The sequence below is a fragment of the Vulpes lagopus genome, chromosome 13 (assembly GCF_018345385.1).
Source record: "Vulpes lagopus strain Blue_001 chromosome 13, ASM1834538v1, whole genome shotgun sequence".
In the NCBI taxonomy this organism is placed as follows: Eukaryota; Metazoa; Chordata; class Mammalia; order Carnivora; family Canidae; genus Vulpes; species Vulpes lagopus.
The window spans coordinates 26202685-26220605 of NC_054836.1; the positions used below are offsets into that span (position 1 = coordinate 26202685).

General features: G+C 34.9%; 1 protein-coding gene across 4 annotated transcripts in view; it reads right to left on the reverse strand.

The window, feature by feature from the left end:
• The window catches only part of THSD7A (thrombospondin type 1 domain containing 7A), a 423880-nt gene that overhangs the window by 158356 nt on the left and 247603 nt on the right, over positions 1-17921 (reverse strand). For all 4 annotated transcript variants that reach the window (XM_041727876.1, XM_041727875.1, XM_041727874.1 and 1 more), the window contains 2 exons: positions 3907-4062; positions 2433-2645 (listed from right to left, as the gene is read on the reverse strand). In XM_041727876.1, the coding sequence (XP_041583810.1) occupies positions 2433-2645; positions 3907-4062 (369 nt within the window). The remainder of the gene's footprint in view (positions 1-2432; positions 2646-3906; positions 4063-17921) is intronic.

Below are 17921 nucleotides of genomic sequence, written 5' to 3' on the forward strand. Positions count from 1 at the left end.
TAAACATGAAATCATCAATATTGTGCATAATGTTTCACAGCCCTTTTTCAAATCAATAGTATATTAATTTATATTAATTAATAGTATATTAATAGCATATGTATTTCATCTTTTTCCATGTCAGGAAGTAAATCACTACAATCATTGTTTTTAATGAGTGAATAACACACTTCTTTTCCTTAATTCATTCTTTCTGGGAGATAGGCAAAGTGAAACCAGCTTATATATACTGTGAGTTACCAATGTGCTTTTTCAGTTATAATATATATTACTTTTTAAGATAACTAGACATACATAACTCATTCTCCTGCCTGCTTTTGAGTGTTTTAAAGTTCCATAAGATAATTTAGGGGGTGATTACTTGTGTTACAAAATATTTTTTACGTGACAAAATAAAAATTAACCATTGATATTTTTAAGATAGCCAGCTTCTCTGATATATTTAAAATATACTGGATTTATACAAACATCCAGGAAGATGATTGCAATAAGTAAGATTTGATTTTTCATTTAACAATATTTAGGGAGAAGTTCCATGCACAATGAACTTTTCATCTTACTGTTTTTTATTCACCTTAGTTCACTCAAATACACCTTATACAATGTGTGGGATCCCAGTTCCTTCCAAGGTCTATAGAAGGATAAATTATTTGAATTTAGGAAAAAAATAATAAAAAGTATCAGCAAGGGAGTTAGTGATGCTGAAATAAATATGACTCATTATTTTCAGAGCAACTTAGAAAGAAAATAATATAGACTGGCATCTAATCCAAATAAAGATTTGATGTAGATGTATAAATGCAACGGAATGTAATTCTTTTGCTTCTTTTCCCCATTAGATGTCAATCTCCTTCTTTTCTTTCCCTTTAGTGTCGAACTGGGTAAAAGCTAAAGAGAGGCTGTATCATAGGTAATTATATCTATGAAAAGCAGAAAAATCTAGAAAAAAAAACCCAGAATACATTAAATTCACCACAAAATATCTGGAACAATAATCCCCCTTTTCACTTTTCAACCTCAAGTGCTGGTTTGGATTTTACCTAATGCTGCCCTGCATGATGATGTTGGTCCCTGTACAAAGACAACACTGTATGTTTCAAAGTCGAAAGGCTAATTTCTCACTACTAGCAGTGTCTGTCAGTGTCTTATCCCAGAGAGTATCTTTCTCTACTGAACAGTGACTGAGTCACAGGAGAAAACAATTCTGCTTGCTGGAAGAAAATAGGATGGAAGGAATTATGACGGTTACCAGATGTTCCACTGCCCCTGAGGGGGCACCAGAATGTTTCTGCATATGCTGTAAACAGCATAAACTGTCAAATCATGGGACCCTGGGGCTTGGTGCTCATGCTGCTCTGATGTGCAAAGTCATAGCATTTGAGAGTTGAAAAGATCCTTAGAGATGCTCTTAGTCAAAGGTTTTAAACTATGTCTTGAGTTCTATGTTTCCTAAGTGTGACTCAGAGATTACTGAAGAGTAAGGGGATCTCCCCAAAATAGTAACAGCATTCATGGAAAGAAATGTAAACATCTTACATCAGGGTAACAACAAGACAGGATATTTTATCAAACAAAAACGAGTTGTGAAAGTCTGGGGTAATTCTTATGGTGCAGGAAAGGAAACTTGTGGAAAATCACCATCTCAGTAGCTCTATGACATTCCTAGAGGGGAGACCTCAGAAGTCAGAGGTTGATTCAGGAATCTAGGCCACAATAGGTCATGTGGCTTGGGAGTCTAGAACTTAAATTATTCCCTAAGACAAAATATCAGGGCAGGAAATAAAGGCTTCTCAATACAAGTCAACCAATTCTTACAATCCTTCTTAATTTAAATATCTATGGCAAATTAAAATGTTGCTTAGAAAATATTATTTTTCAATGCTATTTTTTTTTCTTTTAAGTAGGCTCCATGCCCAGCAGGGAGTCTAACACAGGGCTTAAACTCATGACCCTGAGATCAAGACCTAAGCTGAGATCAAGAGTTGGATGCTCAACTGACTAACCTCTCTATGCTATTTTTAAATGGCAATTTAGTACTGTATTGTCTTTATGATGATTTAATTCTTATTCTATGTTACCTGCTTTCAAATAAAAAAATATCCTGTGAATTCCCAAAGAACCTCCTCATTGCCACCACTGAAAAGGGAGAGAGAGAGTGAGAGAGAGAGAGAGAGAGATTGACAAAAAGGGGGTAAAGAAAAAAAGAAAAAGAAAGAATGAAGGAAAGAAAGAGAAGAAAGGAAAGAGAGAAGGGAAGAAGGGAGGGAAGGAAAGAAAGAGGGAAGAAGAAAGAAAGGAAGAAGTAACTATTCCTGTGGCTATAACTAAAGCCCGTTATGAAGGGACATGAGACTTTAACATAAGCAATGGCATTTCTCTAGGGTTAAACAGATATTGATTAACAGCAGGGTAGATGCACCTGCCTGACTCACCATCACTGTTGATGCATACAACCTCCTGAACTTGACTGCCTGGGCCACACTCTTTTCCATTGTCTGGTTCACAGTCTCCAAGCCTCACTGCTTTCCATTCATAGCAGGATGGCTCTTCACAGGGAATGGCTTCCAGTAAGTGAGGGCAGTTCCCAGTGCCCCCGGAGCCTCCAGTGGGCTCATTGGTAATGCGCCGCTTCCTCAGTTTGAAACCTGAATTATTGGGGAAGGACACATTTATTGTTATTGACATAGGTTGAACATTTCAGAGGGCTGAATGAAAACTCGAGGGAAAGTTGGATGAGTAGAGGGTAGAAGTCATATCTGCTTTAATCACTAATATATCCCCAAACTCTTGCTTAATGTGAACTCATTAATCATTCATTAAATGAATAAATGATTGAATGAACAGAATGACCAAGGAGGGAAGGCAAGAAAAGTCATATATCTCTTAACTACTTCATAGGACTGGAGAGAGGTAGAGAGGCAGAAGCAGAGAGACAAAGAGAAAGACACACATACACATATACACACACACCAAGAAAATGATTTTGGTTGATTTGGAAAGTCTGTAGTTATAAAATATTCAAAGAAACAATGAAATCTCAAGCTATTTAGAAATATTCATGACCAGACAAAGTGCTATTACCTTGAATTTTTCAACACTATCTCATAATTAAATTTGAAAAGAAACCTCTGAGAAGTTGGATGGTCCCAGATAAATCGTCTCTTTGAGCCTTAGTTGATTTTAGATGCCCTGGAAATAGGAACTAGTGATGATATAAAGCATCTGGACTCTAATGAGGAGTGTTCAGAGCCATGCTCTGTGCTTTAATAGTACCTAAGTGTTGCCCTTCTGGACAGTGTATACCAAAATTAATAAGTCTGCTTATTGCTATGTGAACATATTAGAATTTCCAGCAAAATTAATGTCTGTTTACTGTTATGGGAACATATTAGAATCACTAGAATACTGTCTTTGAAAGAAAATAAAATGTTTTTAATTACTAGATCATGTGAAAATTACCCCATCGTGCTCATAAGAAACCACTGCATTTATTCTACTCCTCTTAGATATATCATTTACTTCAAAAGAGCAATAGAAATTTTTTTTCCCTTTCTTACCTTCACAGTAATAAGGAGTTCTGTTTATTGAGGACTAGCTATGGATCAGGCACCGAATTAAGTGCTTTATGTTTATGATCTCATTGAATCTTTAGAGAAAACTTTGGTAGCAGATATCATATCCTTTTTACAGAAAAGGGGACAAAGATTTAGATAATTAACTTCAGTTTTAATGTTCTGGTACTAACATTAGAGTAGGTTTATTCATCTTTTGCAATCGATACTCATTGGCCATTCTGGAAAATATCATAGATGAATAAGCACAAGTAGCACAGAGGAGCATTATAAAATAATTCATGTTTGACTCAACCGATGGGAGTTTTAAGCACATCATATTAATAGCACATACCTTTTTTGCCTTGCTGGTCATTACAGTTTTCATAAGTACAAGGTCCCCAAGCTGACCAAGGTGAAACCTCACATTCAATAGGACAGGGAATGTGGCACAGCTGTGTAGTATTAGGGACAGGGCCAGTGCATGATTTCAAGTCCACTGGTTTTGAGGCTGTTTGGATAAAAATACAGAGATTCCTTAAGAATTAAATAGTTATGGTTAACAATATGATTGTTCTGTGTGTATAAAGAAGGGAAAGTGCCACCAAGACATTCATCCTAGAGAAAAAAAAAGAAGGGATAGGGAAAAAAGCAGCATAGTGTAGTTCAAGGAAACTGGACTAGAAGTCTTGGAGATTGTTTGATCACCAGCTTCATCTCTTATTAGCCCAGTGGTTAATAATGTCGAGACTAACTTTCTCAATCGGTAAAATAATCTTTAAGGTCAATTTTATCTCTAAAATTCTATATTTAGATTCTAAATAAATGGAATCTGTTTCAGAGGACTGAACACAGTGGGAGAGGGCCTACAGGTATATATGGAAAAAGTCTCCACTGGGTGGCTTCTGGTGGAGCAATCTTCCTTCCCTTTTGGTCCACAAAAGGATAATCAGTGGACATAATGAAGACCCCATTCCACCAATGGGGTTTCTCTCTCTACACCAGCTATGTGACTCACAAGATACCTTCCAGAACTTCTGTAGAATACATTATCTGCATATGTGATCCAAATCTTAGAATTGCTAAGGCAACTAATTCAAAATTGTCCATGTCTTTTCATATGTTGACCAATGAACTGTGAATAAATAGTGCTTGTCCTTGCTTCCCTTCTATTTTGATGTTTGAAGTTTGGCTACTTTGTATGGGACACACTTTGACACTTAATGTCAAGATGTGTCCATAGTGGCTAAAAATGACTTAAGAAAGAAAGATATTTGAAGCTTTACGGAAAGCAGAAGAAAACCAAGTTTAGCGGTATATTATATAATATAAAGCTATAGTTGCTATTGTTGTAAAGATTTTAAGGAGTAAATGTCTTTGACATTCCCTTTAATTAAAGCTAGTTGCTGTTTCTATCTGATAATTTGGAATGCCCACCCTTGTGGAATAGTGGACTGAAACAACAGAGGTCTTAGATAATTCTCATTCTCTTTATGTAAAAAACTATCAATTGCAATCACGTGGGTTACATTTAGAAGCTCATAGAGAAATTAAGATATTTTAAGCTATATTATCCTAACTTTTAAATAAAAGTACTAAATATATTTATTTATAGTTTAAGCCCTAAGGCAAACTGTAGGTATTGTGCATCCCTCAACTTCCTGCATGTGCACACACACACAATCATAAATGCTACCTGAAGGCTATTAACTCCTCTTTCTAAAATAGTTTTTTAGCTCTGAAAAACATTCTACAGATTTTTTTTTCTTCTAGGAGTGCATATCTTAAACTTTTTCACTCCTCGCCTTTCCCCCACCTCCCACTGCAGTGAAAATAAATGGGTACTCCTACTCCACTTAGTATGGAGCATCATGAGCATTTTCACTTAAGTTTATCAGAATTGTTGCTACTGTGCATCATAACATCAGTCACAGCCAAGAAGGATTAATTTTGTTGCTTTCAATGGTGAAAGCATTTCACACACTAATGACAGAAAATACAGAAATAAATGCTTCATTTCTTTAAATATAAAAAATAACAATGTCAATGATACATATTTCACATAAAATGAAAAAATTAATATCTGTACAGGCTTAAGAGTCTTGTGATGGTTAATTTTATGTGTCAACTTGTCTGGGCTGAGGGATGCCCACATAACTGATAAAACCAAATTGTTTTAAGGTGTATCTGTGAGGATGTTCTGGAAGAGATTAGCATTGGAATCAGTAGATTGAGTAAAGAAGACAGCCCTCACGAGTGCAGGTGGGGCATTATCCTATCCATTGAGAACACAGGTAGAAAACAAAAAGTGGACGAAGGGTAAAATCTTTTTCGAGTCGTGGAATCCATCTTCCCCTGTTCTTGGAGATGAGTTCCTGGTTTTGGAAAACCAGAATTACAGCAGTGACCATCTTCCCATAATTCTGTGAGCCAATTCCTATAATACATCTCCTCATATATCTATACATATATCCCATTGATCTGTTTCTTTGGCGAATCTTGACTAATATAAGGCTACAATATTCAGAAAAACTCCTATAACTACAAATTAACATAAGTAATTTCTTCACTTGTGGAGTCTTTCACACTGCAATTTAAATTAGCAACTGTGTATATAATTACCTGAAAAGTTCCAATTTTTCTTTTTTTAAAATACTATTTATTTGAGAGAGAGAGAGAGAGAGAGAGCACAAGCGGGGTGAGGGGTAGAGGGAGAAACAGACTCCCTACCAAGCAGGGAGCCCAATGTGGGGCTGGATCCCTGGACCCCGAGATCCAGACCTGAGCCAAAGGCAGATGCTTAACCAACTGAGCCATCCAGGCACCCACTATTTTTTTCCTTCAATAGACTAAAAGTGACTTTAAAATTTAGTGTTATTACATTGATTTGGAAATTATGTCACTAGGAAGGGAAGTCTATTTTTTTGCAAAGCCTACTTTGACCATGCAATTGTAAGGTTGAAAACTTGAGAAGGGAAAACAGGTTTTATCAGGCTAACACATTGTTTCTTATACCTGGTCATTTTTAAAAATAAGCTTAATTTTAGCTTTTGGTGTATTTTGAATAAATCAAACAGAATAATTAGTCATTAGAATCTTCTTGAGCTATTAAGAGAAAAACATGATGAATAAAGGCTTGAGAAAGTATTGCCTGAAACAAAATACTCTTCAGATCTTCTGCTAAGCTAATCAAGTCTATACTGAATAATAGTCATTGAAAATTAACCTCAATTTTATAGATGTCTTTATATAAAAAAATAAATACATATTTGAATATATATATTTGTTGTATATGATTCTATTCCTTTGGTGATTTTTATTTTAGTCTTTTTTGTAAGTAGAATATATATATTGATTAATGTAAAATCACAGATACAAGCTGAGCTCCTCAATAACTAAGTCAATTCTATATTTGCCCAGGAATTATTTGGAATCAGTGTGATTCAATAAATTAAGCAAAGGATAGTCTCAGGAGAATTTACTAGATTCTAGTTTAATCTATGAGATATAATTCTTGTAGTTCTGTATTATATAACTCAGTGCTTACTGCTGATCCCATATTCTCAAATATTGAGATTTGAATTTTTTAGAATGGTACAGTAATTATTTTGTATATTTTTATCACTTAAGAAATTATTCATCCAGTATAAGTTTCAAAGAACTTCTATTAATTTAAAAAATATTATTGTTGATCTCTTGAAAATAAAGGTGACATATCATTGTTTGCATATGATTTTAAGGGTATACAATCATTTGTATTCTTCATGAGGTCATAAAAAAATGTCCAAACTTTTCTGGACCTAATTAAACAAGCCAAAAACACATGAGGCCCCTAAAAATACAAAAACATTTTTGTTTTACTGTATTTGCCCCCTCTTTTCCTATTTTCTTGATAAAAATAATATATTTTAGATTTTCCACTTTGATTTTTCAATTATTTTCTTTTAGTCTACATTGTCAAATTTATGTGTACAAAGTCGTGGTGTTCCTTTGTTATTCTTTTGCTGGCTGGCTGTAAGGTCTACAGTAATACACCTCCTGTTAAATTGACATTCCCCTGATGATGGTGATTGGTGTCTTTTCTCTTTTTACTCTATCAGCCTTGCTAGAAGCTTCAATTTTAATGCTCTGTTCAAAGAATCAGCTCTTTGTTTCATTGATTTTCTCTATTGTTTTGTTTTCAATTTCATTGATTCCTGTCTTCTTATTTTTTATTATTTCCTTCCTTCTGTGGCTTTCTTCTTCTTTTGCTCTCTTTTTCCTTGGTTCTTGAACTGGGAGCTCAGATTATATTGATTTCTGTCTTATCTTCTTTCCTGATGTATTTAGTGTTAGGAACTTCTATCTCAGCACTGCTTTAGCTATGTCACACAGATTTTTGATACATTTTCATTTTCATTCAAAGTATTTTGATTTTCCTTGAGAATTCCTTTTTCACACATGGATTATATAAAAGTGTGTCCTTTATTCTCTAAGTGTTTGAAGATTCTACTGTTATCTTTTGGTAACAGAATTCTAATTTGATTCCAATTGTGCTCAAAGGACATGCTCTGTATGATTTAAATTCTTTTAAATTTGTTGAGGTTTGTTTTATGAATAAGAATATGGTCTATCTTGGTATATGTTCTATAGACACTTGAAAGGAAGGTGGATTCTGTTCTTTTTGGATGGACTGTTCTATAAAGGCCTAGCAGATTCTGTTGAATGAGATGGTGTTGTTCAGTTCTTCTAAATCCTTGCTGATTCTCTGCCTAGTTGTTCTATTAAGTGTTGGGGGTAAAATGTTTTCATCTCTGACTTTAATTGTGAATTTGTGTATTTCTCCTTTTATCAGTTTTTATTCACATATTTTATGATATATTGTTTAGTACATACACATTTAGGATTTGTCTTCTTGGTGGATTGACTCCTTTGATAACATAATGTTCTTCTCAGTTTCTATATTTTTTGCTTTCATGTCTGATTTATCTGATATTAACATACCACTCCTGCTTTTTTTTGGATAATATTTTCATGATGTCTTGTATTCCATTTTTTTGTTTTCAGTCTGGGTATATTGTTATAGCTGAGATGAGTTTCTTGTAGAACATGTCATATTTTTTAATACACTCTACCAATTTGTGTCTTTTTTCCTTTAGGAGTTTAGTTTTGTTTTTGTTTTTTTTTTTCTAGATACAGAATAGATTTCAATCTTTATATTGCATTAGGAGCAAATTATAACATTGCCTGAGCAGGCATTTGTTAGGGCTTTTAAAAAAATCTGCACCTGCCAGTGTTTCTGGATTCTGGCTTCTTTCACACCAAGTCTGAGATATGAGAGGCAGAAAGATAACCAAGGGAACTTATGGCTTTGTTTCTTGGGCCTTAAGATCTCTAGCTTGCCTTCCTTCTTCTCTCCAACTTTCAGAGTTGTCTTATGGTTTGTTTGTCATGTATTATCAGGATATATATTTTTTTCAATTTAGCAAGAGCATTAGGAAAACTGACATGTCCTCTATCTTCCTGGAAGCAGGAGCCTATGTGTTATTTTAAAAGTAAAACCTTTCAGGCAGCCCTGGTGGCTCAGCAGTTTAGCACTGCCTTCAGCTCAGGGCATGATCCTGGAGATCTGGGATCGAGTCCCACATTGGGCTCCCTGCATGGAGCCTACTTCTCTCTCTGTCTATGTCTCTGCCCAGCCACCCTCCCCCGCCCCATGTGTCTCTCACGAATAAATAAATAAGATCTTTTTTAAAAATAAACCTTTCAATTTTACAACTGGGATTACAAGAAAGGAAAATCCTCAAAAGATTCTCCAAATCCACAGCATGAACCTTGATATGGTACTAGAGCCCTAAAGCTGCCCTCTCTTGTAGGGGCATTATTGATCCTAGGTTATATAACTTTCAGTTTTAATGGCCTGATGGGAGATGTAGAATTGCATATCTAGAGTTCTTTAATTATCAGGGACAAAGGCAGGCATTTTCAGACAGAAATGAAAATTTATCTATAATAGATCATCAATATGGAAATTTCCAAAGGACTTATTTCTCCTGAAAAGGAACGTGAATACAGAAATAAGGTCTACAATGCCAGATGGGATGGTAGTCAAAGAAAATATTACATGTGAGTAAAAGTAAATGCTGAATGTAAAGCTTGATTATAATGATTAAAGAGGGAAGTGTGATAAGTAAAATAATGGTTCCTCAAAGATTTTATGCCTTAATCTTTGGAATTTGTGAATATATTATTTTTTTAAGAAAATACTTTGTTTATTTGAGAGAGAGAGAGAGAGAGAGAGAGACAGAGATAGTGAGAGAGCATGAGCAGGGAAGAAAGGGAGAAGCAGGCTTCCTGATGAGCTGGGAGCCTGATGCAGGGCTGGATCCCAGAACCCTGGGATCATGATCTGTGCCAAAGGCAGGCACTACATGAGTATATTATCTTAATGGAGAAAAGGATGTAGATGTGATTCAGGTTTTAAACCCTGAGATGTCGAAATCATTCAGATTTATCTAGGCAGGCCCAATCTAACCATATGAGTCCTGAAAAGCAGATACCTTTTCCCAGATGGTCAGAAAGATGAGGCGGAAGAAAGAGAAAGGATTCAAAGCAAGAGAGGTGCCTGATTTGCCACTGATGACTTTGAAGGAAGTTGGAGGAGAAGCAAGGAAAATGGGGGGCCTCTAGCAGCTATGAACAGTTCTCAGATAGACAACCAGGAAGGAAATGGAGATCCTGATACTCCAACTGCAAGGAACTAAATTCTGCCAACAATCTGAGATGAACAAGGAAACAGATCTTCCCCTACAGCCTCCAGAAAGGAATGCAGCTCTCCTAAGCCCTCAACTTTGGCCTGGAGAGACCCATGTCAGGCTTGTGATCTACAGAACTATAAGATAAGGTGTTAAGTTTGTGGTAAGTTGTTATGGTAGCAACAGAAAACTAATAAGGGAGTTATAAATCACAAGATAGAACTAAAATACAAGGGATGTCTGGGTGGCTCAGTGGTTGAGCACCTGCCTTTGGCTCAGGTCATGATCCTGGGGTCCTGAGATCGAGTCCTGCATCAGGCTCCCCTCCGGGAGTCTGCTTCTCCCTCTGCCTATGTCTCTGCCTCTCTGTGTGTTTCTCATGAATAAATAAAATTTTTAAAAATCTTTAAAAAAATAAAGTACAACACTACATAACATATTAGCTGATGAAGGGTAATCAGAGGTGACCTAGTTGAAAGCCCTTAGGAAGGTAAATATATTAATTTTAGGCTACATTTACTTGAGTCTTTACCTTGATATTTTAAAGTAACCTCTTTATATATATAAAGATTATATATATATATATATATATAATATGGGAGGACATATTATATATACATATATATATATGGATTTAGCCCTATGTCCTCCCTCATATTATATATATATACATATATATATGTCACATATATATAATCTTATATATTATATATATTATATATATAATCTCTTTATATATATAATTTCCAAACCTAGGGAAGCTATGTAATAACAATAAAAATATTGCAATAAATTCAAAGGGAGCCAAGAAAGGAAAAACAAAACAAGACACAGAAAAAGTGGAACAAAGAGAATAAAATAAGATGGAAGAAATGACTGCAAAACACTAAACTTTTAACCAGTAAAAGCCAAAAGCTATTAGACTGAATAGAAAAATAAAATCTGTAATAACATTTTATATTCACTAATTTGTCAAAAATTTAAAAGTTTGATAACATCAAGTGCTAGAGAAGATGTAAAGCAGTTAGAACAGTTAAACACTGTTGGAAGAAATCTAATTTGTTTTAACCATTTTGGAAAATAACTTGGAATTCTAAACTACAGTTGAAGATATGCATACTACCAGGTATATATCCTGGAAAAGCTATTAGACATTTACCTCAATAGATATTGATAAGAGTTATCATTGAAACATTGTTTATAATTATCGATATCCAGAAACAATTCAAGTGTCCAACAAAAAGGGAAGGAATATTAAATTATCCTTGTCCATACTACATAATACTATGCAGAAGTGGAAATAAATGAACTAGCACAATCATCAATATGATTAAAATAACAAACATATCAAAAGAGTGAAGGAAGCAAGTTTAGGAAGAACATATACTAAATGATACCATCCATATAAAGTTACAAGAAATAAGCCATATCATCATGTTTTGGGATAAATACATAAGTCTGGGAAAGAGGAGAATGTCCACTATTGTCTAGGAATTGGCTTGATACTTTCAACTAGGCCTTTATTTTTTTAGGAGCTGACCTGGCACCCAGAACTTTGCCATGGTGTTCTGTTGGACATAAAAATTTTGCAGAACATCATCAAATAAGATAAGGTAATCCTAGACAATGATGGTGTAAGACAAAAAATAAGACTACTTTATTTAAGTAAAAACAAGGTCACTATGAGAACCATAAACAATATCAAACATTCCCCTCTCCCAGACAATGAGTGAGCACTGCTTCTTAAAAAAAAAAAAAAAATTGTTGATTATAGCTTTAACCTCTCTCCAGGCTTTCCTCCTTCCAAATATGATTTATCAAGATATCCTATCATAGAATTATTCTTGCTTCCTTATAGCATTCAATCCAGAGCAAAGTCCACTTGTTTAAATTCTCCTAAAAATCACTTAGTTGAAACCTAGATCCTGTTAAGTACTTCCTGACACTCTTACAAGATGCCATGGCTGCCCATAGTATTGGTTCTCCCTTGCTCAATTAGTAATAAACCCAACTTGTTCAAATACAGGTGTGTTCCTGATGGTCTTTGGTTAAAGAGCACAGACAAGTCAACATATATAGAAAAACAAAGAATATTAAACATAAAATTAGAATAGGAATTCCACTTGTGGATAGAGTGGGATGTATTTATTTCATAAAATTGTTTATTGGTATTTACTATGTGCTAAGCAATGTTGCAGTATTGTAAGTACTTAACAAATACTAATTTATTTAATTCTCACAAAACCCCATGGTGGTAGCTATTTCAATCATGCCCATTTGGAGAGAGGCAATAATTATGCCCCAAATGGGGAAACTAAGTATGGAGAGGAGAGATTAAATAACTTTCCCAACATCACTAAGTTAGAAAACTATAGATTTGGGGTTTATATCCAGGCAGTTTGGCTTCCTCAGTGTGTATTTCTAACTACTACTCCTGTGATCTTGGAAGGATCCATGAAGGAGTTTCAATAATATGTAACATATCTATATAAATACAGACACACACAAATACATTTGAAATAGATCATAATGAATTAAAAATATAGTTAATGGAGATTACTAATATGGTATGTGTCATCTTAATGTAATAATATAATGACGCTGTTAAGGTAATACAATTTCAACCCTGGTAGTCCATTAATGAAAATTATTTTGACTTTTGTGTGTCAGGTGGGAATGAAAACTAAATTTCTATCAAGAACATGCTGTCCAATTAAATTACTATTAAAACAAAATGTTCTGCACTTATATGAATAAGAACGGATACTTCTATTGAATTTACCAAATTAATTTTTTAATCCTTACAGCAATCTTCTGATGTAGGTACAATCGTATCCAGAATTTGAAGATGGGGAAACTGAGGAACAGAAAGGTTAAGTAACTTGCCTATGATCACACAGCTAATTAGTAGCCGCTAGCATTAGATTTCAGAGACGATGCTTTTAGCCACTCTCCTGTACTGTTATGATGATTAGCAGAAGCCATATTCTTCCCCATTTCTTATCTCAACTTCCAGAAGTCTATAATATGAAGAGTGGCTTAACTAGAACACATACGTTCTTAAAACAGCCTATTTGGTTATTGTTGTGAGGGGTGACAGAAGGAAGTGGGAATATTCATATGGAAAATGAGTCCTCAGTATTTTAATAAGAAACAGTTGAGATTCTCATCCATTTTTAACATCAAATTTTCGAAAACTAAATAATTTTTGTTCTAATGTCAAAAAATATGCCACATGTGTATTTTTAACTGTTTTTCACCATGGAAATATGCATTCAGATTCTCAAAATATTTTAAGTCATAGATCTTCATATTCAGTCTATTTTTCAGACCCATTTGTAAAATAATATGCCTTTTCTGCAGTCGTTCAAAAAATATATTAGGGTTCAAAGGTTGAAAAAATGCAATAGTTGAATAATTCATTCATCCATTTAGCAAAACAGCTGAGCATTTTAGGCATTCAAAACCTCCTGATGTTGCTTTTATTGTCCATTGTCTTCCCTGAAAACCCACCTTTTTCTTGAAATAGCATTGTTTCTTTTACCAAGCTTATTTGAGTGCTAATTCACCATTACAAAGAAATTCTATTGGATTTCAATCTTAAATTCCGTATAGGAACTGACAAAAGAGAAGCCAAAGACTTAAAAATAAAAATCAGTTACAAAGAACTTTCCTTTTCTTTGTTATTCTGTTGTTCAGTCAGTTAAAAGAAATATTAAATGTCTTTTTTTGTGTAAAGCCCTACCATTGTATTAGGAACCATATGCCAAAGGTGCTGCAGGGCCAATGACAGTGTCAACAGTGATATTTTTTTGCTTGTCTCTCTTAATTATTACAAATGTGTGGCAGTAACTTAATGTATATTTAACCAAAGTAGTTTTAATTCCAAGGTTCTATTGATAATTTACTCAACACCCACTTACATGTCACCTAGAGGCACTATAAATTTACTTTCAAGAATTGATGTCAAGCTAATAAAGAAAGCCTTTATTCTGAAAATTAACCAGGTTCTACATGTAACAGTGATTGCTTAAAGTTTTTTGAAGATGGTCTTGCATATTATTCACAGAAATTTCTTTTGTCTTTTAAAGGCTGATAAATGGGGACATAAAATCCATCAAGTTCTTTTTAATAATATAGGGCATTGTTTTTAAGATAAATACTTAATCTTTAATCAATTTTGTAACTATATTTAAAACAATGGTTGAGAATTAGCTCTCAATATTTAATGTGCTTCAAAGCTCCCTGCCAGTCCTTTCTGGCTATGATTAACGCAGATTGAGCTGTTGTTTTTGATTAATCTTTTCTTATATTAACCCAAGGCACTACACAGATCTTCCTTGATGTATGGTGTTATGTTCCCAATAAATCCAATGTAAGTTGAAAATGTCATTAAGTCAGGAATGCATTTAATACATGTAACCTACCAAACACCATAGCTTACTTAGCCTTTCAGAACATTTACATTACCCTACAGATAATAAAGTGTTGAATATCTCATGTAATTTATTGAATACTAAAAGTGAAAAATGGAATAGTTGTTTGGGTACAGAATGGTTGTAGGGATACTGGTTGTTGACCTTCATGATCATGTAGCTGACTAGTAGCTGCAGCTTACTGCTACTGCCCACCATCATGAAAAAATATCATAGCACATATTGCCAGCCCTGAAAAAAAAATCAAAATTCTAAATTCCAAGTATGTTTTCTACTGGATCTATATCACTTTCACACTACCATAAAGTCAAAAAATTTTAGGTTGAACCATCCCAAGTCAAGGACTGTCTGTATAGGTTTCAGACGCCCACATAGCAGTTTTTGAGTTTGTTTTCTACATCATAATTAATGTCAGTACCCACAGACTTGTTACTTCTGTGCAATTCATAAATCGATAGCCTTGATTTTCATCACCAGGCCATCCTACTTGTTTACATTTTGCTTCTTCTTTGCTTGTGCTTGCTGCTTGGATACTCTCTTCTTTGTGTTGAGATTGCAAATCAAAACATTTGACTGAGATGATAAAACATTAAACAATTTTCTTTTTACATTAAGCTGCTTCAGAGCTGAGCTATTAGGAGTAGTCCCTGAATTTGGAATTGTGATACTTTTACATAGGCCTCTTGACTTTTTTATTGTTTATTCTTTGAGAGGTAAATCAAGAGGTATACTTGGTTTTAGTCAAGTGGAAGTTACAGTGGATTCATTTAATAAATTTAGATGAGATTCTCCCCAAATATTCCAATAAAGGATATTTAGGTCCAGGTTAAAATAAGAAGTGAGTATTCCTCTTTCTTACTTCTCAGTTGTACATTCTAGATTCAACTTGTCAATTAGGGATGTTGAGGAGATTGACGATGAGGAAGGAGCTAGTACATGAACACTAGCTGTGTTGTAAAAGATATGGATAGACTTCTGAGAAAAACCTTCACTGTAAAGGACTCACCACACGACAAGTGGTTTGCTGTCTGAAACCTGTTAGCAGAGTCAGGAGGGCACTGAGTGATGGGCCTATTCTTGTTCTTGTGTCCAGCCTTTACTCTGCTGGGTTGGGGTACAAGGCAGAACACTGTCAACATCCCTACCTGCTTCTTTCAGAAACTCTACTCAGTGTCATAGGCATTGTTCTTTTGCTTTGATGTCTCCGTTCCTTCAATTTTTATATCAGTATCATCTTAGCAAATAGAAACTCCTTTAAGGGTCTAGCTTCTACATGAGCTCACCTCTTGTTTCAAGGATTGATGCAGTTTTTTCTCTATTTGTATATGCTACTGGTCATTTTAGGGACTTATAAAGAGAGGTCCATGTGCCTATGTTCACAATGCCATATTGCCTAGAAAAAACTATCCTCATGCCTTGACTCAAATAAAACAGAATGATGTTATCTTTTTAAGTATTTATAGAAACAAACATATGTCAGATAATTTCTCTCAGTGACCCTGATTCACATGAGACAAGAATTTTTAAAAATATGTGGGACTGTTCAAAATATCCATCTTCACAGCAGTACCAATCGTATGAAGATTTAAATTTCACAAACTGTATCAACAGCTTGATGAGGACATCACTCTCCTACTACAGGGATGTACCATCTGTTGCAACACTGCAAATATGGAGTTGGGTTCCCCTCCCCCTTTAAAAAAACAGGACATGTTGAAGCACTGTCTATGGAAAACTTACCCTGAAATTTTCCAATAACACATCAGTATTGACTCAAATTTCCATATACAATGTCCTTAACTTGAAAATAACATTAATGCATAGTGTAAAGTAAAAGAAGCAGTTTGGCACTTGGATGTTACCACAATATAATGGCAGAGAATCTTGGCAGTTAGAATTTCAAACAACTGCAACTGTTGTTTCAAAGTGAGTAATAAAAAAGAATCAAAATATCTAATCAAACAAAATCTACAACTAACTCCACATACTTGCTATAGATATTATTCTGATGACCAAGTGTGTTAGTCAGCTAGGGCTGTCGTAACAAAATACCACTACCTAGGTGGCTTAAATAGCAGAAACTTATATTCTTACAGTTCTGGAGGCTTTAAGTCTAAGATCAAAGTATTGCCACAGTAGAAATCTGGTAAGAATTGCAGACAACTACCTTGTTGCTGTGTCCTCACCTGGCTCTTTCTTTGTGTACACACATCCCTGGTGTATCTTTCTCTTCTTGTAAGGACATCAGTTCTATTTGGGTCAGGTCCCACTCTTTTTTTTTTTTTTTTTAGGTCCCACCCTTATGACTTTGTTTAACCTTAATTACTTCTTTAAAAGCCCTATCTCCGGGATCCCTGGGTGGCGCAGCGGTTTGGCACCTGCCTCTGGCCCAGGGCGCGATCCTGGAGATCCGGGATCGAGTCCCACATCGGGCTCCCGGTGCATGAAGCCTGCTTCTCCCTCTGCCTGTGTCTCTGCCTCTCTCTCTCTCTCTCTGTGACTATCATAAATAAATAAAAATTAAAAAAAATAAAAATAAAAGCCCTATCTCCAAAAAATGTCACATTGAGGATTAGGGTTTCAACATGTGATTTGGAAGGAAAGGGACACAATTCAGTCTGTAACACCAAACTTGATGGGATACTGAAGAAAGAAATAATCTGTGAATAAAGACTTAAGTGTAGTCCAGTGTGTGACCATAATACACGGATCTATTTTATCAACTCTTCCCTGTTCTGGGGGGAAAAGAAACTATGCTAAACTTGCACTCATTGAAATTTCTCCACAGCAGATTACTGCCACTGTGACTGTCTGACCACACCTTATTTAGAAGCACACAGATGTAAGTATCTCCAATATGAGCTTTTTTGTTTTTCCTAAAATTTTCCATTATTTTCTCAAAATCTCCATTTATAGAATTCTAGGTATAGAATCCTATTTCCTGATTATTGTGTGGGCAGAAGAGGAACTTGCCAAAACGTTTGGAGAAGTTTTATGGCTTTTTCCTCTAATATCTTGGAGTCAAAAAATAAACTACAACCTGGAACACGGAGGGATGGCCAAAAGCACCATTTGTGGGTTGCTTTGAATCGTAACATCAAAACTACAAATGAACCATTGTGGTAATGCGTTACTTGGTTCCAGGCCCACTCAGATTTTCTAGCCCATCTAGTTATTTTTGCCTGTCTCAGATCTGATGC